The sequence below is a fragment of the Mustelus asterias genome, chromosome 4 (genome assembly GCF_964213995.1).
Source record: "Mustelus asterias chromosome 4, sMusAst1.hap1.1, whole genome shotgun sequence".
NCBI classification, from domain to species: Eukaryota; Metazoa; Chordata; class Chondrichthyes; order Carcharhiniformes; family Triakidae; genus Mustelus; species Mustelus asterias.
The window spans coordinates 13,508,362-13,531,179 of NC_135804.1; the positions used below are offsets into that span (position 1 = coordinate 13,508,362).

Genomic DNA, 22,818 nt, shown 5'->3' on the forward strand with positions numbered 1-22,818 from the left:
ACCTATGCCCCCTAGTAATTGACTCTTCCACCCTGGGAATAAGCTTCTGACTATCCAATTTAGCATGGCCAGTGCACCTCACCAGAACATCTTTCAGAAGTAGATCCCTAATGGATATGAATATTGATCACAGGAACAGCCCAGCCTTGTGCCTGTTGAGGCTCTGCACTTGACACTTGGCCTCAGTACACCTAAATGCTGTGATTTTCGGAGTCCACCTCTGGTATCAGTGAGGAACCAGAGAGAATGCGCAGCTAGATGTAGAAATGAGTGGTCGCAACATTCTTGGATAGATGCTTAGCCCTTATCACTGGTTAAATGGTGATATTCACCCAGCCTGAAAGACCTGCATATAGTGACTGTTCCCCATTAGAATGCAGAAGATCGGGTAATTCTTTGCTCCAGTAACCCCTGGCGACCACACTACTGTACGTGCCTTGGATTGTTTTTACACATTATTTGCATTGGGTAACTATCCACAACTCAGTGAAGTGTGCTGGAGAAGTTCCCCTGCATTTATCAAGAGACATTGCTGAAATGTTGGTTATGAGTTGTTCTGGTATGAGTTCTATTTGCTATAGTTTATAGAGACTGTTTTTAAATAGACTCTGTAGACTGTTTGCTGTGTGATGTTTACATAGATTTTGCTGAGTAAATGGGTTTTGTTGTAAGTCCCTCCCATCTCAAACTCATTTGCAGCCACAGTGGGCGCGATCTTACCGGCCGTTCACGCCACGTTCGCGCTGCGGCGAAATCGGAGGATTTGGCACCCAGCCAAATCCCTGTTCACTGCAGCGGGATGGGAAAGTCCCGCTGGTGTGAACGGCTGTGTAATCCTGGCCAGTGTTTTCAATAGACATTCGAGCTGGATAGACCTCAGACCACCTGAAGTGTAATATACATGGCCATCCCTTGGCCATGTTGAATTACCCCTTAGTGTCAGAGGGACGAACTAGGGTAAATGCATTGAGGTTATGAGGATAGGGCCTGGGTGGGATTGTGGTTGCTGCAAACTCAATGGGTCAAGTGGCCTCCTTCTGCACTGTAGGGATTCTATGATGACCTATGATAAGTGATCGACTCAGTCACCAGCAATTCACCTGGTTTACAGGACTTGTTTTACATGTAAGGAAATTAGGGACTTCATCGCAAATGCAGTTTGAAATTAGATTTGAAGTGGAATGACTTTGTACATTTGTAAAAAGAAGTTCATGCGCACCCTGCAACTTCCTCCCTGCATGGAGAGCGACCCTTGTGGAGCTACAGTTAGATTCCTGTCAACTATCCTCTTTCTTCGCATTCTGACTCGAAACGTTGGCTCTATTCTCTCTCCACAGATGCTGTCAGACCTAGAACATAGAACATTACAGCGCAGTACAGGCCCTTCGGCCCTCGATGTTGCGCCGACCAGTGAAACCAATCTAAAGCCCCTCTAACCTACACTATTCCAATATCATCCATATGTTTATCCAATAACCATTTAAATGCTCTTAATGTTGGTGAGTCCACTACTGCTGCAGGCAGGGCATTCCACGCCCTTACCACTCTCTGAGTAAAGAACCTACCTCTAACATCTGTCCTATATCTCTCACCCCTCAATTTAAAGCTATGTCCCCTAGTGTTAGCCATCACCATCCGAGGAAAAAGGCTCTCACTATCCACCCTATCTAATCCTCAAGATTAGATAGGGTGAGATTTTCCAGCATTTTCTGTTATTGTTTCAGATTCCAGCATCTGCAGTATTTTGCCTTTAGCTCTTCCTTATTCCTGATTTTGTAACCTTTTGGTGACTTTAGTGAGGTTTTTCTGTGACTACTCTACCTCAGTTTAAATCCCATAACATCATGTAACCCGGCCAAGGTTTACCTCAAGCCCATAATCATGAATCATAGAATCCCTACGGTGCAGAAGGAGGCTATTCAGCCCATCGAGTCTGCACCGACACAATCCCACCCAGCCCCATCCCCACAACCCCACATATTTACCCTGCTAATCTCCCTGACACTAAGGGGCAATTGAGCATAGCCAATCAATCTAACCCGCACATCTTTGGACTGCGGGAGGAAACCGGGGCACCCGGAGAAAAACCCACGCAGACATGGGGAGAATGTGCAAACTCCACACAGACAGTGACCCAAGCCGGGAATCGAACCCGGGTCCCCGGCGCTATGTTAACCACTGTGCCACCGTGCCGCCCCGTACATTTATCATAAATTTATGAAAAACACACCGTTCGGTTACATCAATAGGACCCCAATAAAGTTTTAACCAGTGCCTGAGTGAAGGGGAAGATTTTAGTCCAAAGATCACAACAAAACCAACAGGTTAAAAACAGTAAAGTGTGCGAGGAATTGATCGATCCGGCATAAGGTTAATGGTTAACGTGGAGAGTAAATAATATCAGAGTGTTACAGGGCAGTTCGGGGTTTGGGTAATGTAAGCAAACAGACATTCAAACTGGAAGATTAGGTTGCAGCCTTGAACTTGTGCCAGATGTCTGTTCGGAACTATCTGTTTCAGATCCTGTCTCTATCTTTATTTCGCCTGTAAACAAGCACCATGTACTGCCATTTTGTTGCACGGATATTCTTCATCACATCTCTCGTTTCCTTGCGCCCATGGTGGTCTTTTGGGACGTTTGATGATGGTGTCCAGGTGGAAGTTGTTGTCGTTAGGGTTGGTGGTTGAACGTAATCCTCTCCGCTCAGTGGAATGGGATAGGGTGCAATTAAAAATGAGCAGGTTCACTTACTGACCAGATCAGACCATACTCCATGTCCAAAATAATCTGTGGGGTTTTCCAGGTAGGAGAGGTGGCCGTCTATAGCAAGGAGGGTGCATCATAAATTCATGAAAAACACCATTCGGTTACATCAATAGAATCCCAATGAAGTTGTGACCAGGCCTGAGTGGAGGACCTATGCCTGTTTGCCTCCTGGGTCTGCACGGTGTCCTCAATATAGAAGAAGCCCTGTAAGTAAGTCTAGAACCTCGGGCTAAGAGGAGATGGTGTGGTCTTCATATCCTCATACAAGGCTTTCTCGCAACCTGGACTCTTTGCCAACCCCTCTCCCCTGCAATTTCCCTCCCAAAGGCCCTCCCACCCACTGTCCCCCACCGCAGACCCAATTCACATTTAGACTGGGGTCAAGCAAGGCTGCGTCATCGCACCGCGCTCTTCGTAATCTTCCTCGCTGCAATGCTTCATCTCACCCTCAGCAAGCTCCCCGCTGGAGTGGAGCCAAACTACAGAAAAGTGGGAATCTGTTCAACCTCCACTGCCTGCAGGCCAGATCCAAGGTTGTCCCGTCCTCTGTTGAACGACACTGCACAGACGATGCTTGTGTCTGCGCACACTTGGAGGCTGAGCTCCAAGCCATTGTCGACACCTTTGCCGAGGGGTATGGGATCACGGGCCTTACTCTAATCATGTGTAAGACAAAGGGCTTCTACCAACCTGCCCCACCACACAACAATGCACCCCCTCCCCCAACCCCCGGGGGTTATTAAAAGTCCATGATGAGGCGTTGGACAACATGGACCACTTTTCACACCTTGGGAGCCTGCTGTCAGCAAGGGCTAACATCGACAACAAGGTGACACACCACTTTCAGTGTGTACTCTGCCTCTTATGAACAACCGAAGGAACAGGCTGTCTGATTTAATCAGCAAATCACTGGGTCATACGACCTGTGAACCTGGCATTACACTGGCACTGAAATTTATGCACAATGTTGCTCAGTTGTGTGGTAGGAAAATCGTCTTTTAATAGTTAGGCCAGCAATCAATTTAAGATAATCAGTCAAACTCGTAATGTGGCCCATTTATTGTTGTTAGAAATGCTACATGGGCTCATTCTCCACCAACAAATACAACATGTTCAAATTTTACACTTTTTTCAAATTATCCAGAAGCTTAGGGAGCTTACAGTTTGCTGTTGCTTTCTCCATGGCAACCCTTTGGCCAATCAGAGTCAACTTGCCAACCAATCAGCACCTGTGATATAAACTGTTGTGATTGTTTAAAATTTGTTATTCTTGCATTTGTCCTGATGAGTGCAAGATGAAAAGATTCAGCAGCATGTGTCTCTTTTCAGTGAGCGGCTGTTTGATAATATGAATTACGTCATTCAAGCTTGCTATCTTACAAGTCTGCTATCAATGATATTCCATGAATCTCCACACTCTTTGAACTTGCCCTGTGTCACCTCTGACCAGCTGTGTCTGATTTCACTGTGTAGATAGCCCTGGGTGTTCTTGGATCCCTGGCTGTTTTCATTGCCATGCTGGAGACGAGCAGCTGGAGACGGAGGAGCGGACTTGAATTTATAGATGTGGTGGTAAGTACAAGCCGAACGTCTTGCTATGTGGCGTGGTGTCCGATTCAGTTTGATAGCACTTGTACAATTCCAGAGGGCCTTGGTTATGTTAACACTGCTAATAAATGCACATTGCATTTATTTGGAGCCTTTCACAACCTCAGGAATTTTTTTGAAGCGAGGTTAACTGAAGTTTTACCCCTCTCTTAACACACAAACGCACAATTAAGCTTACTTAAAGTTATATCTTATTCATAACAAATACAAATCTAACTTTGCTTAAAACGACCTCTATTTCCTGACAGTCTGCCTTTTTCCTTTCTCACGACTACTCTGAATCTAACTGTATTTTGATCACTACCCCCCAAATACTCCCCCACTGATACCTCTCCCACCTGCCGTGCTTCATTTCAGAGTCAATTCAGAGCTGCCCCCACCCCCCTTCTTGAGCTTATCACCTCCTGGCAATAAACTTCTCCTGAATGCATTTTAAGAATTCTGCCTCCTTTTCACATTTACTTTCTCGCAGTTAATATTCGGGTTTTTGAGATTGCCAACCAGTGCTGCCTTATTGGTTCTGCACTTTTTAACATTATACCTCTTTTTTCCCAAGATGGGGCCGGAGTGAGGCTTCTTGCAAGTTGTGCCCAGCACACCTTCTAATTCTAGCTTTTACTCTCGTTCTATGCTTCTAAAACTTAATTCTAACTCTTTTAAACTCACTACATTCTGCACTCTCTCCTTTCCTTCTCTATGAACGGTCTGTTTTGTCTGTATAGCACGCAAGAAACAATACTTTTCACTATATGTCAACACATGTGACGATAATACATCAAATCAAGTCAAACATATTTACTCTTCTGTCTCCCCCTACAGTCTGGTAGCATACCCTGCACTCCAGTCCAATTCACCTTTCCGCTCCCTCAGTTCAATCCATGTGGCTTCATTCAATGATCTTTATGGGACATGAAACTCTCGTCACAGAAGGGATTGTTTCTTTAATCAACATTTTGATCCTCTTCCGCCCATTTCAGTTTCTGATTCTCTCTCTGTCCTGCCTGCAAATCCTGTAGCCAGGAGTGTTGAAGTGTCATTCCTGCTTTTTCAAGCCATTAGCTATGACATACTTCCAAGCACCTACCTCTGTTCTCAGCTCAACTGTCTTATTCACCTTGCATTGAGGTACATGCCGCCCATCGCTGAATGAGTCCTTGTTCCCTATTTCCTAGCTTTTGTTTTCTCTACTTTTTTTAATCCATTAGTGGGACATGGGCGTCGCTGGCTGGGCCAGCATTTATTGCCCATCCCTAGTTGCCCTAGGAGGGTAGTTGAGAGTCAACCACATTGCTGTGACTCTGGAGTCACATGTAGGCCAGACCAGGTAAGGGTGGCAGATTTCCTTCCCTAACGGACAATAGTGAACCATTTACTAATTTTCCACCTTCCATTTCCAGCTTCACTTCTCTGAATCTAACTGTATTTTGATCACTACCACCCAAATACTCCCCCACTGATACCTCTCCCACCTGACGTGCTTCATTTCAGAGCCAATTCAGAGCTGCCCCCCCATCCCCCTTCTTGAGCTTGTCACCTCCTGGCTTTGGAATCTATGCCCAGATTCTCAACCCCCTCTCCCCCTTGCCAAGCTAGTTTATACACTCTCCTTGCAATAATAACGCTCCCTGGCTCCAGTCTGGAGAAATACTCCACCAGCTTGTCCAGGTCCCATCTCCTCCAGAACCACACCCCATTCCCGCAGGAATCTAAAACCCTCCCACCTTCACCATCACTCTAGCCACGCTTTCATCTGTGCCACCCTCTTATTCCTGTACTGACTCCCACATGGCACTGGGAGTAATCTAGAGATTGTGACCTTTGAGATCCTACTTTTTAATCTCTTTCCTAGCTCCCTAAGATCTGACTGCACGACCTCGCCCCTCTTTCCATCTATGTCATTGGTACCAATGTAGACCAAGACCCTCCCCCTCAGAATGCGGTACCACACTCCACATGGACAACCCGTGCCCATGATATACAGTCTGTACATACAGACTGATGCCCAGGTAAGGAGTGAGTGGCGCTCATTGGGAGCACTGGTGAGGAAATCTCAGGCCGGAGGATCCTGATTGTTCCTTCTTTACTTTATCCATGAGATGTGAATGGCGCTGGCAAAGCCACCATTTGATCCCCATCCTGGAGCAGGCTTGAAGGGCCGAATGGCCTACTCCTAGTTTCTCTGTCTCCAATTACCCTTGAACTGAACACTTCAGAAGGCAATTCAGAGATGTCACATGCAGGCCAGACTGGGTAAGGATGGCAGATTTCCTTCCCTAAAAGGTACTGGTGTACCAGGTAAGTCTTTGTGACAATCGATAATAGTTTCACCGTCATCGTAACTGAGGCTGGCTTTACATTCCAGTTTTATTTGTTGAATTTAAATTCCACCAGCAGCTGTGGTGGAAATTGAATTCATGACCCCAAAACATGAGGTTGGGTCTGGGGATTATTGGTTTAGTGATATTACCACCATCTCCTCATATCTTTTTTATCTATTAAGTTAAATGAACAGAAATCAGTTGCTTTGGGCTCAAGGCTTCTTAACGAGTGCTACCCTATCGTGCAGTCTGTACACATTTACCATTGTGATTCTAAGTGCTGAATCTGGGAGTGTTTCAGATCCGACTTGTAAACCTGTTCTCAGGCGCCCCCACATGCACTTTGCCTTAAAAAAAAGTCGCGATTTTAAGTCGCGCTGCAGAAGCCTGTGGGCGGGGCTTATCGCGCTCGAAACGCTGCAGCTCCGATCGGAGCCTCCAACTGTACATGCGCAGGAAACAAGAATATGAAAAGCGCTCCCCTGCCACAGCTTTATGCGGCCCGGCAGCAATGGCCCCACAGACATTGCCCCATCCCCACAACATAACTGTCCCCCTTATCCATCCACCCCCCCACTACCCAGACCAATCGCGACCCCCTGCCCCACCTCCTCCCCACTGATCGCACGCAGAGTGGCAGCAGACCCCCCCTCCCCCACCACCAGAGAACAATCTGGCCCGCCTCCCCTCCCCCCACCCCCACCATCACCGATCTGAGTCAGAGAGTCCTTGGAAGCGCTGAACTTGCCTCCTCGAAGCTGGAGCACCCGAAACAGACTTTTAGATCATAGAATCATAGAAACCCTACAGTGCAGAAGGAGGCCATTCGGCCCATCGAGTCTGCACCGACCACAATCCCACCCAGGCCCTACCCCCACATATTTTACCCGCTAATCCCTGTAACCTACGCATCCCAGGACTCTAAGGGGCAATTTTTTTTTTTTAACCTGGCCAATCAACCTAACCCGCACATCTTTGGACTGTGGGAGGAAACCGGAGCACCCGGAGGAAACCCACGCAGACACGAGGAGAATGTGCAAACTCCACACAGACAGTGACCCGAGCCGGGAATCGAACCCGGGACCGTGGAGCTGTGAAGCAGCAGTGCTAACCACTGTGCTACCGTGCTGCCCTTTTGCTGAGCATGTCTGTTTTGCGCTGAATCTGGACGCACGAACGCGATGGTAAAGGGGGACGTGCCGGTAACTTTGGGCGTCTAACCCATTAAGTTCTGGGCGCGGTGCCGATCGTGGCCATTTTGGGTGCTTGGTAAAAGAGGAACGGATGTGGAGGCGGGCGCGGATCGCACTACGTGCCTCATGCTCGACTTTACCACGTTTTCGCGCCCGAAAACGGGCGCAACTTGTTGGCAAAATCTGGTCCATTGTGCACACGTTGCATTTGTGTATCTGTTAAGTTCAACTGAGGATTTTGGCCTGCACTTCTATTACCCAATCCTATTTGTACCTGGATACAATCCGTCCTGTTCTTCAAGATGCAAATTCTGATAACATTAGCTATCTGTCAAAGGTCTATTGCTGTCATCCACATTGGAAGAAAGGTATCATATAATCTTTAGCCTCGCTCATAAATGTCATTGCACTCCTGCCCCTTAACCCCTTTGCTCACGGTCCACATTAATCAGCTTGCTTACATCTAGAAACATGACTTGCTGTCTGGGGAGGATGGTGCGAAAGTTCACTGCCAATTTGACAATCTGACTCAGCCAGATGGATTGTTAAGTGTGGAGAATGAGGGAGTTGGGGAAGTGACAGAATCGCAGCCACTCACTGGATAGGCATCCTCTGAGGGCAGAGGTCAGATATGTCTGCAAGAACTGCAAGAAGCCCTTGGGTTTCTAGCTGAGATGTTCCATTTATACCAAGACAGTGCCCAGTTACAGTTCAAATGCCTGACACTGTATATTTTAACCTTTATTGACATTTACACCAGAAAATTGATCCATCCTTCCCACTTCCTTACCAGCAGTTGTTGATACAATCTTGTTGCAGATCGCATCCCTCATCATCTCCTTTTTTTACACAGACAATTGTGAAGTATTTTGCCTACTTTGCTGGTGCCCTGTCCAATACCTTCTTCCTCGTTACGTTTGGCACGGGCGTTTACTGGCTTATCGTGTACAAGGTAAGGGGGGGGTCACTGCTTACTTCTGTCTGGTCCCCAAACATCCAAGGGAAGTGCATGTCATGGAGAGGAAGACTTGCATTTATATAGTGCCTTTCACAACCTCAGGACATTTCAAAAGCGCTTTAATGTCAAAGAAGTATTTTTTAGAAAAGCGGTCACTGTTCATAGAATCATAGATTCCTTGCAGTGCAGAAAGAGGCCATTCGGCCCATCGAGTCTGCACCAACAACAATCCTACCCAGGCCCTATCTCCGTGACCCCACATATTTACCCCGCTAATCCCTCTAATCTACACATCCCGGGACACTCAGGGGCAATTTTGCATGGCCAATGCACTTAACCCGCATATCTTTGGACTGTGGAAGGAAACCAGAGCACCCGGAGGAAACCCACGCAGACACAGGGAGAATGTGCAAACTCCACACAGTGACCCAAGCCAGGAGTTGAACCCAGGAGCCTGGCGCTGTCAGGCAGCAGTGCTAACCACTGTGCCACCATGATGCCCGTGACATTGTAATGACTAATTTGTGTTCAGCGAGAAGCCACAAACACCAATCACAGATCATTTTGTTTTCTAGTACTGCTGGATGGGGATGTGTATTAGCCAGGCCATCGGGAAGAACCCCCACGTTTAAGTCTATTTATTTAATGTCACAAGTAGGCTTACATTAACACTGCAATGAAAATCCCCTAGTTGCCACACTCTGATACCTGTTCGGATACACTGAGGGAGAATTTAGCATGGCCAATGCACCCGGGTCCCTGGCGCTGTGAGGCAGCAGAACTAACCACTGTGCCACCAAACTAATGCCATGGGATCTACTGAATCCATCTGGCCACAGTTCACCTTCCCATCTGACTGTGCCACGTTGCCTCAGTGCTGACGTTGGAAGTGTCAGCCTGGGTTTTGTGCTCCCATCTTTTGTTCTGAATCATATCATGCCGATTACAAAGATGATCCAAATTAAACTTATTCATTCATTTAAATTTTATTTATTCATTTATAAAACTAATTTTTTTTCTTTGGCCCCCGAAAATGTGTAAAATATACAATGTGCCCTTGTACTGAAAAGTTTGGAGACCCCTGCTGTAACCCATTAAAACCAATGGACAGAAGGTCTGGCAGTGCACAATCCTGTGGAAGATGTGCTTTTGCGACAGGGGTATTGCAGTGAACCGTTCCCAGTAAGCGTATTGTTCCATGTGACCTTTCTCTGTGTTACATTCTCAAGGCTTAATCACGTCATTCCCCTACCAGGAAGGATGATGACACTACAACAACAACTTGCATTTATGTAGCACCTTTGACATGGTACGACATCCAAAGATGTGCGGGTTAGGTGGATTGGCCATGCTAAATTGCCCCTTAGTGTCAGGGGGACTAGCTAGGGTAAATACATGGGGTTATGGGGATAGGGTCTAGGTGGGATTGTGGTTGGTGCAAACTCGATGGGCCGAATGGCCTCCTTCTGCACTGTAGGATTCTTTGATTCTATCTCAAGCTGCTTTACAGTAACATTGTAGGACAAAGGTTTGACACTGAGCCCCATTGAGAGATATTGGGACAGGTGACCAAAACATTTGATCTGATTTTTTTCTTGTCACATGTATTGGGATACAGTGAAAAGTATTGTTTCTTGCGTGCTATACAGACAAAGCATACCGTTCATAGAGTACATAGAGGAGAAGGAAAGGAGAGGGTGCAGAATATAGTGTTACAGTCACAGATAGGGTGTAGAGAAAGATCAGTTTAATATAAGGTAGGTCCATTCAAAAGCCTGATGGCAGCAAGAAGCTGTTCTTGAGTCGATTGGTACGTGTTCTCAGACTTTTGTATCTTTTTCCCGAAGGAAGAAGGTGGAAGAGAGAATGTCCGGGGTGCATGGGGTCTTTGATTATGCTGGCTGCTTTGCCGAGGCAGAGGGAAGTTTGCCAAGGGAGTGGTTTTTAATGAGTCTTAAGTAAAAGCTGGAGAGGCAGAGAGGTTGAAGAAAGGAATTCCAAAGCTTAGGCTCCAGGTTGCTGGAAGTACTGCCGCTAATGAAAACCAGGGATGTATAAGAGGAGCAAAGGAATCTTGGAAAGTTGTAGATTTGGGCAAGTTTGCTTAGGTCCCCACTGGTGTTAATTCTACTGCTTCAATACATTGCGCTCACAGACTCTGCAAAGCAGCTCCCCTTATTACATTACACATCCTCAAGCCTTGAATCAAGATATATTTATGATAAATTGATGGAAGCCAGTGGATGAGGGGACAATGTGATCAAATTGATGTTCAGTAGGGCAAGGTCTTTGTTAAAATCATATTCCTTTGGCAAGCCTTAAAATCCAAGTGGAATGTATCACGTCTAGTACAACATTGTCAGGGAGGCTTCAACATTGTTCAGGAGCCAGGAAATGGTGTGGGTCCGGAGAGCATTCAGCACCAATGCATTCATTTCCCTTTTGCATTTCTCTTCACAGGGTCAGCAGTCCACAGTTGAGGTAACACTGCCCCCAGCTGGTGGGAAGATTGAAACCGATTTCATCATCTATGTGTCCTGTGCATTTGGACTGAAGGTACAATAGCAGCATTAGCAGTGGACACTCCTGGTGAACTTCTTCCCAGAGCTGCCTCAGATACCTCTGTTCATCTTCGAATGTCTGGTGTTTAACATTGTAGGACACTTTCCTTCCCTTCACATTTGAGCCAAAAGGAGAGACTGGATAGGCTTGGATTGTTTTCTCTAGAGCAGAGAAGGCTGATGGGGGGACATGATTGAGGTGTATAAGATCCTGAAGGGTATGGGCAGGATGAACAGGAAGCAGCTGTTCCCCTTGAATGAGGGGACATAGTTTTCAGGTGAGGAGCAGGAGATTCAGAGGGGATTTGAAAAAAAAACCTTTTCACTCAGAGGTGTGGTGGGATCTGGAATGTACTGCCTGGAAGAGTTAGACATTTTTAATTGGTAATGGGTTGAAGGGTTATGGGGAGAAGGCAGGAAAATGGGGATGAGGAACATATCAGCCATGATCGGATGGCGGAGCAGACGCGATGGGCCGAATGGCCTAATTCTGCTCTTTTATCTTGTGAGCTTATGAACTTATCTATTTATCCCCAATGCCCTCATTCAGATGTCAGGCTTACAACATTGGGAAACTATTTGTGGCACTGGTCAGTCTCCTGTGTCCTTGCACACGCGGAGTCGAGGCCAAGACTCAATTCCAGGTGAACTTGTTTTAGAGACAGGTAGGTACTTGCTGATGTACACTGTCTTTTCCTGATCTTATCTCCATACTCCAATCACAGTCCCTAATGGAAGCGTGTGGCCTATCCTCACAGGCTAGACGCAGCCCAACACATGACTGCTGTCAAAAACTGTATAAAACTCTACAACTCCTCATCACTGATCAATCATCAATCTATTACCCTACCTTGTCCTTCCACTTCTCCCCCTCCATCTCCAGTAAGGCAGGGAGGGGAGGGGTTCCTGAGGACTGCGGCTGACAAAGACAGTCCTGCTCAAATCCGATCATTTGGAAAATGTTTACACAGGGATTTTAAATATATTGCAAGTTATTTTATAGCTTCGCCACGTGACCTGTAAGAATCCAACACAAACCATCTCGCATGACTGTTGGCAGTGCTGGGAACAATATGTTCATACGGAAACTGATTTTGTTGTTTTGGGAGAGAATGCAGTATAAGTGTCATCATGTAGAATCATCGAATCCCTAAAGTGCAGAAGGAGGCCATTTGGCCCATTGAGTCTGCATTAACTCCCTGACAGAGTATCTTACCCAGGCCCTCTCCACTGCCCTATCCCTGTAACCCCACACATTTACCATGGCTAATGTCCCAAACCTACACATCTTGGGACACTGAGGGAGAATTTAGCACGGCCAGTTCACCTAACCTGCATGTCTTTCGGAGGAAACCGGAGGACTCGGAGGAAACCCACACAGACAAAGGGGGAACGTGCAGACTCCACACAGACAGTCACCCAAGGCCGGAATCGAACCCGGGTCCCTGGAACTGTGAGGCAGTAGTGCTAACCACTGTGCCACCAGTGCCGCCATGTGTTTAGGCGTAAAGCAAATTAACTTCTTTAAGGTTTGTACAAAGGTGCGCCGACATTTTTGTGAATTCATCTTTAGTATAAATATTACAACTACACATAAATTCCTTTAATCCATAGAGAATTTACAGGCTTGTTTATCAATAAAAATGCAGAGTGGAAGGAGTGATGTATTCAGACCTTTCTCTTTGGTTCTGGGATGGTCAAAGTCACTCAGTTTTTGGTGCAAATGTTGGGTTCTGAAGACACAAACCAATCGAGCAAAGCCAGAGTTCAGCCCTGAATAATCTGATTCTCAATGAAGATGAAGCTGAGATCCAAACATTTGTTTAGTAACTGTTTACTGAACCAATAAGCAACATTTTATCTCTGGGCACTGTCTGACCATGTTGTCAGGATAAGGAGATCTCTTGTGGTAAAATTAGAGGCGAAAACTACACATAATGGGTGGGATTTTACCGGCCCACCCATCATGGGAATTGGAGCGGGCGAAGGGCGGAGCAGGGGAAAGTCCCTTGACCTCGGGCAGAATTTTATGGTTTCGGGACGAGCGAGGGCGTAAAATCCTGCCCTACATCTTTCTTGATGTGAGCGCCTCTTAACATTTGCAAACCAGACAGCCTAACTTTGGGATTTTGGGTTTCTTACAGGCCCTGGAACTGATTCACATCCTCATTGTTCAGGTGACGGTATCAATCTTCCTGATCGACTGGGAAAAGCCAAAAGGCAGACCACTTTCAAAAACAGCAGGTAAAGTTCACCTGGTATAGTGCTGTGATTGAAGATAAGTGTTCATATTGGGCTGCCATGTTTTCTACATCACAATAGCACTGGAAAGGATACAGAGGAGATTTACCAGGATGTTGCCTGGGCTGGAGAGTTTTAGTTATGAAGAAAGATTGGAAAGACTGGGGTTGTTTTCCTTGAAGCAGAGGAGACTGAGTGGAGAGATGATTGAGATGTACAAAATTATGAGGGGCACAGATAGGTTGGGTATGATGTGGAGTTGCCGGCGTTGGGGTGGGCACAGTAAGTAGTCTCACAACACCAAGTTAAAGTCCAACAGGTTTATTTGGTAGCACGAGCTTTTGGAGCTCACCAAATGAAGGAGTAGCGCTCCGAAAGCTTGTGCTACCAAATAAACCTGTTGGACTTCAACCTGATGTTGTGAGACTACTTACTACGGATAGAGTAGACAGGAAGAAACTTTTCCCCTTGGTGGAAGAATCAATGACCAAGAGGCATAGACTTTAAGGTACGGGGTAGGAGGTGAAGACAGATTCACACAGCGAGTGGTTAGGATCTGGAATGCACTGTCTGAGAGTGCGGTGGAGACAGATTCACACAGCGAGTGGTTAGGATCTGGAATGCACTGTCTGAGAGTGTGGTGGAGACAGATTCACACAGTGAGTGGTTAAGATCTGGAATGCACTGTCTGAGAGTGTGGTGGAGGCAGATTCACACAGCGAATGGTTAGGATCTGGAATGCACTGTCTGAGAGTGTGGTGGAGACAGATTCACACACCGAGTGGTTAGGATCTGGAATGCACTGTCTGAGAGTGTGATGGAGACAGATTCACACAGTGAGTGGTTAGGATCTGGAATGCACTGTCTGAGAGTGTGGTGGAGACAGATTCACACAGCGAGTGGTTAGGATCTGGAATGCACTGTCTGAGAGTGTGGTGGAGGCAATGTCAGTCGTGTCTTTCAAAAGAGAATTGGGTAAGTTGCTGATGAGAAGATATTTGCAGGATTTTGGGGAAGTGGGACTAGCTAAATTGCTCTTGCAGAGAGCCAGCATTATCCTCATGGGCCAAATGGCCTCCTCCTGCATCACAAAGGAACATTATTGATTCTATTCTATGATTCAAGCTTTTCCCCAACTCTTCACATTATATGGTTTTGGGCTCGGCAAGTAAATGTACTCTCTCCAAATTTGCAGATGATACAAAGTTGATGGGAGGGTGAGCTGTGAGGAGGATGAAGAGATGCTTCAGTGTAATTTGGACAGGCTGAGTGTGTGGACATCTACATGACAGATGCAGTATAATGTGGATAAATGTGAGGTTATCCACTTCTGTAGCAAAATAGGAAGGCAGATTATCATTTGAATGGGTGTAAATTGAAAGAGGTGGATACTCAGTGAGACCTTGGTGTCCTTGTGCATCAGTTGCTGAAAATAAGCGCATAGGTACAGCAGGCAGTAAAGAAGGCAAATGGTATGTTGACCTTCATAGCGACAGGATTTGAGTTTAGCAATAGGGATGTTTTACTACAATTGTATAGGGTGTTGCTGAGACACACCTGGAGTATTGTGTGCATTTTGGTGTCCTTACCTGAGGAAGAATGTCCTTGCTATACAGGGAGTACAGCGCAGGTTTCCCAGGCTGATTCCTGGGATGGCAACTCTGTCATATGAGGAGAGACTAAGTCGGTTAGGATTATATTCACTGGAGTTTAGAAGAGTGAGAAGGAATCTCATAGAAACTTATAAAATTCTGACAGAAAGAATGTTCCCAATGGTGGGGGCGTCCAGACTTAGGGGTCATAGTTTGGGGATAAGGGGGTAAATATTTTATGACTGAGGTGAGGAAAGATTTATTCACCCAGAGGGTGGTGAGTGTGTGGAATTCACTACCACAGAAAGTAGTTGAGGCCAAAACATTGTGTGATTTCAAGAAGGAATTAGATTTTGCTCAAGGGGCTAAACGGATCAGGGGATATGGGGGGAAGGGGGGGATCAAGATATTGAATTTGATGATCAGCCGCAATCAAAGTGAATGACGGAGCAGGCTCGAAGGGCCAAATGGCCTCCCTCTGCGCTGTAGATTCTATGTATGTTTGTACAACAAACAACGATTTCCTGCTGTTATGTATCTTTGGTTTATTAACTTCTGTCTCTCTTGCTGATGGCTCATCACACTGAAATGGTCTTTTCTGCAGCAAACAACGCGACTCCCTCCTCAGTTAGTATCTGGAGAACCTATTTCATCGCCAACGAGTGGAATGAGATTCAGACGAAGAGAAAGATAAACCCAATCCTGCAAATCTTTATCATTCTGTTGCTGCTGGAGGTAGGTGGCAGTTTCACTTTGACCGAATCAATCTGATAATAAACTCCAGGGGAAAAGTTCAGCTTTTATCTCCAGCTCTGCCCAATACCAGTGGAGGATTGAATAATTAGTTCAGCTTCCTATGTCTATGTGGGTGGCACCAACTAAAGCAGCATCTGTTAAAATGTTACAAGATTGAGTTGAAAAAAAGACTTGCAAATTCTAGTTTCCTGTTGCAGGGGCTCCTGAACGTTGGGCTCAGATCCTTTGGGGCTTTTTTTTTGTGGCACTTTTGAAGGTTCCGTGAAAGTTCCTGGTGAAGCCGTTGTGGAGTGTTAGAGTATGTGGTCACTGCAGTGGGGGAGTGTGGAGTCTGTATTAACCGTCATGGGCTGCCCGCACGTTCCCCCTCAATGGCCTCAGCTCTCTCCCACCCCAGCACACAACATGGGAAACTCCACTCCCCCCATTGAGGCTCCCGAGAAGGCCTGCCCCCCTGACAGTGCGCCCTGGCACTGCTCTCTGGTGCTGCCCCCGGCACTGCCTCCCCCGGCACTGCCCCTTGACGCCTTTTGGCACTGCTAGATAGACCCAACCTGATAGCGCTAACCTGTGCCAAGGGACAGTCACTTGACACTCACCCGAAGAAGGAGCCTGAGACTCCGAAAGTTAGTGCTGCCAAATAAACCTGTTGGACTTTAACCTGGTGTTGTGAGACTTCTTACTAAGGGGCAGTGACAGGGCACTGTCTGGGCATGTCCCTTTCCCCCCGGCGGGGGGGGGGGTGCGACAATTGCCTTTACAACCCTGGAGAGACTCCGTTGGCTAATGCACGTGTTTGATTAGCTGTTCTGAAGCTCGCAACTGTGACATTGCATCGCCAAGGTATTAATATTCATGAGGGGTGGGCAGCAGAGTGGCTGGGTAAGTAGATTAAAATGTATTCAAATCTATTTAAATGAGGTTCTGGGATTTGTATGAACTGTAATGGCAAACGTAAGAGTCTGTATTAACTGTAACTCCAGAGTGTGGTGGAGTCAATTAGCTGTAACAGAGTGTGGTGGAGTCAATTAGCTGTAACAGAGTGTGGTGGAGTCAATTAGCTGTAACAGAGTGTGGTGGAGTCTGTATTAACTGTAATGGTGGAGTGCTGAGGTTGTATTATTTGATTTGATTTATTATTGTCACGTGTATTTACAGTGAAAAGTATTGTTTCTTGTGCGCTATACAGGCAAAGCATACTGTTCATAGAGAAGGAAACGAGAGAGTGCAGAATGTAGTGTTACAGTCATAGCTAGGGTGTAGAGAAAGATCAACTTAACATAAGGGAGGTCCATTCAAAAGCCTGATGGCAGCAGGGAAGAAGCTGTTCTTGAGTCGGTTGTTACGTGTCCTCAGACTTTTGTCTCGTTTTCCCAACGGAAGAAGGTGGAAGAGACTGTGTCCAGGTTGTGTGGGGAACTTAATTATGCTGGCTGCTTTTCCGTTGCAGTGGGAAATGTAGACAGAGTCAGTGGATGGGAGGCTGATTTGAGTGATGGATTGGGCTTCAAACCTTTCTAGTTTCTTGTGGTCTTGAACAGAGCAGGAGCAACACCAAGCTGTGAGACAACCAGAAAGAATGCTTTCTATGGTGCATCTGTAAAAGTTGATGAGAGTCATAGCGGACATGCCAAATTTCCTTAGCCTCCTGAGAAAGTAGAGGCATTGGTGGGCTTTCTTAACTATAGCGTCAGTGTGGAGGGACCAGGACAGGTTGTTGGTAATCTGGACACCTAGAAACTTGAAGCTCTCGACATTTTCTACTTTGTCCCTATTGATGTAGGCAGGGGTAGGTTCTCCACTATGCTTCCTGAATCTCCTTCATTTTGTTGAAATTGAGGGAGAGATTATTGTCATTGCACCAGATTCTCTATCTCTTTCCTATAGTCCCTCATTATTTGAGATCCGACCCACTATGGTGGTGTCGTCAGCAAACTTGAAAATCGAGTTGGAGGGGAATTTGGCCACACAGTCATAGGTGTATAAGGAGTATAGTAAGGGACTGAGAACACAGCCTTGTGGGATGGAGAGGGTTGGAGTCTGTAATAACTGCAATGGAGAGTGTTGGAATCTGTATTGACTTTAATAGGGAGCATTGGAATCTGTATTGACTGTAATAGGGAGCATTGGAATCTGTATTGACTGTAATAGGGAGCATTGGAATCTGTATTGACTGTAATGGGGAGTGTTGGAATCTGTATTGACGAATGGGGAGCATTGGAATCTGTATTGATTGTAATGGGGAGTGTTGGAATCTGTATTGACTGTAATGGGGAGTGTTGGAGTCTGTACTGACTGTAATGGGGAGTGTTGGAGTCTGTACTGACTGTAATGGGGAGTGTTGGAACCTGTATTGACTGTAATGGGGAGTGTTGGAGTCTGTACTGACTGTAATGGGGAGTGTTGGAACCTGTATTGATTGTAATGGGGAGTGTTGGAGTCTGTATTGACTGTAATGGGGAGTGTTGGAGTCTGTACTGACTGTAATGGGGAGTGTTGGAGTCTGTACTGACTGTAATGGGGAGTGTTGGAGTTTGTATTGACTGTAATGGGGAGTGTTGGAGTCTGTACTGACTGTAATGGGGAGTGTTGGAGTTTGTATTGACTGTAATGGGGAGTGTTGGAGTTTGTATTGACTGTAATGGGGAGTGTTGGAATCTGTACTGACTGTAATGGGGAGTGTTGGAATCTGTATTGACTGAAATGGGGAGCATTGGAATCTGTATTGACTGTAATGGGGAGTGTTGGAGTTTGTATTGACTGTAATGGGGAGTGTTGGAGTTTGTATTGACTGTAATGGGGAGTGTTGGAGTCTGTACTGACTGTAATGGGGAGTGTTGGAGTCTGTACTGACTGTAATGGGGAGTGTTGGAGTCTGTACTGACTGTAATGGGGAGTGTTGGAGTCTGTATTGACTGTAATGGGGAGTGTTGGAACCTGTATTGACTGTAATGGGGAGTGTTGGAGTCTGTATTGACTGTAATGGGGAGTGTTGGAATCTGTACTGACTGTAATGGGGAGTGTTGGAGTCTGTATTGACTGTAATGGGGAGTGTTGGAACCTGTATTGACTGTAATGGGGAGTGTTGGAGTTTGTATTGACTGTAATGGGGAGTGTTGGAGTTTGTATTGACTGTAATGGGGAGTGTTGGAGTCTGTACTGACTGTAACGGGGAGTGTTGGAATCTGTATTGACTGAAATGGGGAGCATTGGAATCTGTATTGACTGTAATGGGGAGTGTTGGAGTTTGTATTGACTGTAATGGGGAGTGTTGGAACCTGTATTGACTGTAATGGGGAGTGTTGGAGTCTGTATTGACTGTAATGGGGAGTGTTGGAGTCTGTATTGACTGTAATGGGGAGTGTTGGAACCTGTATTGACTGTAATGGGGAGTGTTGGAACCTGTATTGACTGTAATGGGGAGTGTTGGAGTCTGAATTGACTGTAATGGGGAGTGTTGGAACCTGTATTGACTGTAATGGGGAGTGTTGGAACCTGTATTGACTGTAATGGGGAGTGTTGGAGTCTGTATTGACTGTAATGGGGAGTGTTGGAACCTGTATTGACTGTAATGGGGAGTGTTGGAACCTGTATTGACTGAAATGGGGAATATTGGAGTCTGTATTGACTGTAATGGGGAGTGTTGGAACCTGTATTGACAGTAATGGGGAGTGTTGGAGTCTGTATTGACTGTAATGGGGAGTGTTGGAACCTGTATTGACTGTAATTGGGAGTGTTGGAGTCTGTATTGACTGTAATGGGGAGTGTTGGAGTTTGTATTGACTGTAATGGGGAGTGTTGGAGTTTGTATTGACTGTAATGGGGAGTGTTGGAGTTTGTATTGACTGTAATGGGGAGTGTTGGAGTTTGTATTGACTGTAATGGGGAGTGTTGGAGTCTGTACTGACTGTAATGGGGAGTGTTGGAGTCTGTACTGACTGTAATGGGGAGTGTTGGAACCTGTATTGACAGTAATGGGGAGTGTTGGAATCTGTATTGATTGTAATGGAGAGTATTGGAGTCTGTATTGACTGTAATGGGGAGTGTTAAATCTTTGGTGAATCTAATATCAGAGTATGGGAATCTCATTAGCTGACATTGGAGTGTTGGAACTCTGTGGTAGGTCTGATGACACAGACTCTCTGGTGGGATTTAACAGTTAAGGTCCACTGAGCCCCATGAACTCTGTGACTGAATACAGAGGATTCCTTTATAGCTGCTGTGTTGCAATGCTGTACACCTAGACCCACTGGCTCTGAGTTTAAATTCAGCTATAATCTGAACTCACCCATCTCATCTTTTTCCCAAGCGACCAATTTTCTCTCAAGCGTTCGGCCCAACTGCAGGAATCGACCCGCAACTTACATCCTTGTTCATTGGAGTATCCTCTGTTCGGGAGGGCTGCTTATCTGTACTCATCTGGCGATGGTGTCTCGAATCAAGAAATGTCAAGGTCACAATAGTTAGTCAGAACGTCATGAGTAAAAATTCCATCCATGAAAAAATGTGTTTTCATTAGCAATGTAGCAAGACTCAAACCAACTGGAATGTAGCTGGTGACTGATGCACATTAAATTGAGATGGCGCTTGCAGGGGGTGGGGGGAGAGGGGGCGGGGGGGGTGCGGGGGCAGTGAAGGAAGAGGGTGAAAGATTACAGGGCTATTTCCCAATCTGTTAGCGCCCTTGGGCTACTTTTTTTTACAGTAAGAAGTCTCACAGCACCAGGTTAAAGTCCAACAGGTTTATTTGGTAGCACGAGCCACTAGCTTTCAGAGCGCTGCCCCTTCGTCAGGTGAGGAAGGGGCAGCGCTCCGAAAGCTAGTGGGGCCCGTGCTACCAAATAAACCTGTTGGACTTCTTTAACCTGGTGTTGTGAGACTTCTTACTGTGTTTACCCCAGTCCAACGCCGGCATCTCCACATCGTACTTTTTTTTTTACCCAGGGAAAGAATCCCATTATTCCCTCAGGTTGGTTAGAAATTAGTTTGCGGTCTGGCGCAGGCAGGATTAGAATGCGAGAACACAAAATTCCCTCAAGTTACTGTCGTTAGGGGATTAGTGACCTTCTGCATGCAAAATTCCTCTGGCCACTTTTCAAAGAAGCAAAATGAATTCCTCTCCGTGAAGCCGGACTGGAGATCTGTCTTCTATCAAGTGGGCAGGAAAAAACACTTTATTTGTTCCAGATCACCAGTCACTGGGACAGCGTGTCAGAAAGCTCTGAGCAGCTCTCAAAACTCCCCGTATTTCTTTCTTCTGGTTGTTGTTTAAAAGTTAATTAAGATGTTTGCTGGTGAATTTTCCCAGCCTTCAGAAGAAGCAGTCAAAATTAATAAGAAATCTTTATCTAATCCATTCATTATTCGACTGTGCACTCATTTAAAAAATATTAATTGGATGTTTTTGTGCTCTGAATGTTTTGTCAAAGCGATGTGTGAATTTTTAAAGCGGCGTCCTTTCGAAGAAATGGAATTGCAGCACTCCCAGGGTCGGTGTACAATGTTTAAAAATAAAGTAGCTACAGTAATCTTCGCTCCAATCCCCCACCACGACCCCTCTACCCAAGGCACTGATTACCGCAAGCTCATTCATTGGCCATAAGTGAGTGGTGAGAGTGGTTATCAGTGTGCTCTCTGACTGGGGGAATACAATCTGAGTACAGTCCTCACCCCAGGAAACCCTCATCAAATTCCCCTCCAACTCGATTTTCAAGTTTGCTGATGACACCACCAGAGTGGGTCAGATCTCAAACAATGATGGAGTACGGGAAAGAGATAGAGAACCTGCTGAACTGGTGCAATGACAATAATCTCTCCCTCAATGTCAACAAAACGAAGGAGATAGTCATCGACTTCAGGAAGCGTAGTGGAGGGTATGCCCCTGTCTACCTTCATAGAATCCCTACAAAGCAGAAGGAGGCCGTTCAGCCCATCGAGCCTGCATTGACAACAATCCCACCAAGCCCTATCCCCGCATATTTACCCTGCTAATCCCCTTGACATCTGCCTAACACTAAGGAGCAACTTAGCACGGCCAATTAACCTAACCCACACATTTTTGGACTGTGAGAGGAAACCGGAGCACCCGGAGGAAACCCACGCAAACACGGGAGACGTGCAAACTCCACACAGACAGGCACCCAAGCCGGGAACTGAACCCAGGTCCCTGGCACTGTGAGGCAACAGTGCTAACCATTGTGCTACCGTGCCACCCCAACCATGTCCCCATGGTTCATGTCCCCAACCATGCTAAATTGCCCCTTAGTGTCAGGGGGATTAGCAGGGTAAATGTGTGGGGCTATGGGGATAGGGCCTGGGTGGGATTGTGGTCAGTGCAGGCTCAATGGGCCAAATGGCCTCTTCTGCACTTCAAGGATTCTATGATTCTAAGTCTCAGTCCTGATCAGTTGTTCTCGCAGGCACTGCAAGGTCATGCCCATTTTGTTTACACATCCTTTGATGGTGTCTTGTCCCATCTGCCATCTTTCAAGTCAAATATTCAAGCCCATCGACCAGACTTCACCTTCTGATGCTTCAGATTAAGAGACCACCCCAAGCGTATAAGGTTACTCATCATCCTGGCCTGTAGTCCAAGTGTCACTGAATGCAGCAGGAAAGAGGCCTTCTAATCAACAAGAGACAGCTTATTTTAATGTTCGAGCTTGAAAAATGGAAAACAAAGATGTCGGCTGGGTTTTCCAACCGCGCTCACCCCAAAACCGGAAAATCCCGCCTGAGGTCAAAGGACCTTTGCATGGTCCGTGTCCTGTCCGCTCCGATTCCGTGGCAGGCGGGACGGGAAAATTCTCCCCACACCCGCCACC

The 22,818-nt window shown here is 46.3% G+C and overlaps 1 protein-coding gene across 1 annotated transcript in view; it reads left to right on the forward strand.

Annotated features, from left to right (window-relative positions):
* Nucleotides 1–22,818, forward strand: part of LOC144492497 (meckelin-like) — a 108,555-nt gene that overhangs the window by 55,578 nt on the left and 30,159 nt on the right. The window contains exons 16-20 of the mRNA XM_078210584.1: nucleotides 4,241–4,339; nucleotides 8,740–8,838; nucleotides 11,305–11,400; nucleotides 13,550–13,649; nucleotides 15,843–15,973. Coding sequence (XP_078066710.1) covers nucleotides 4,241–4,339; nucleotides 8,740–8,838; nucleotides 11,305–11,400; nucleotides 13,550–13,649; nucleotides 15,843–15,973 — 525 coding nt within the window. The remainder of the gene's footprint in view (nucleotides 1–4,240; nucleotides 4,340–8,739; nucleotides 8,839–11,304; nucleotides 11,401–13,549; nucleotides 13,650–15,842; nucleotides 15,974–22,818) is intronic.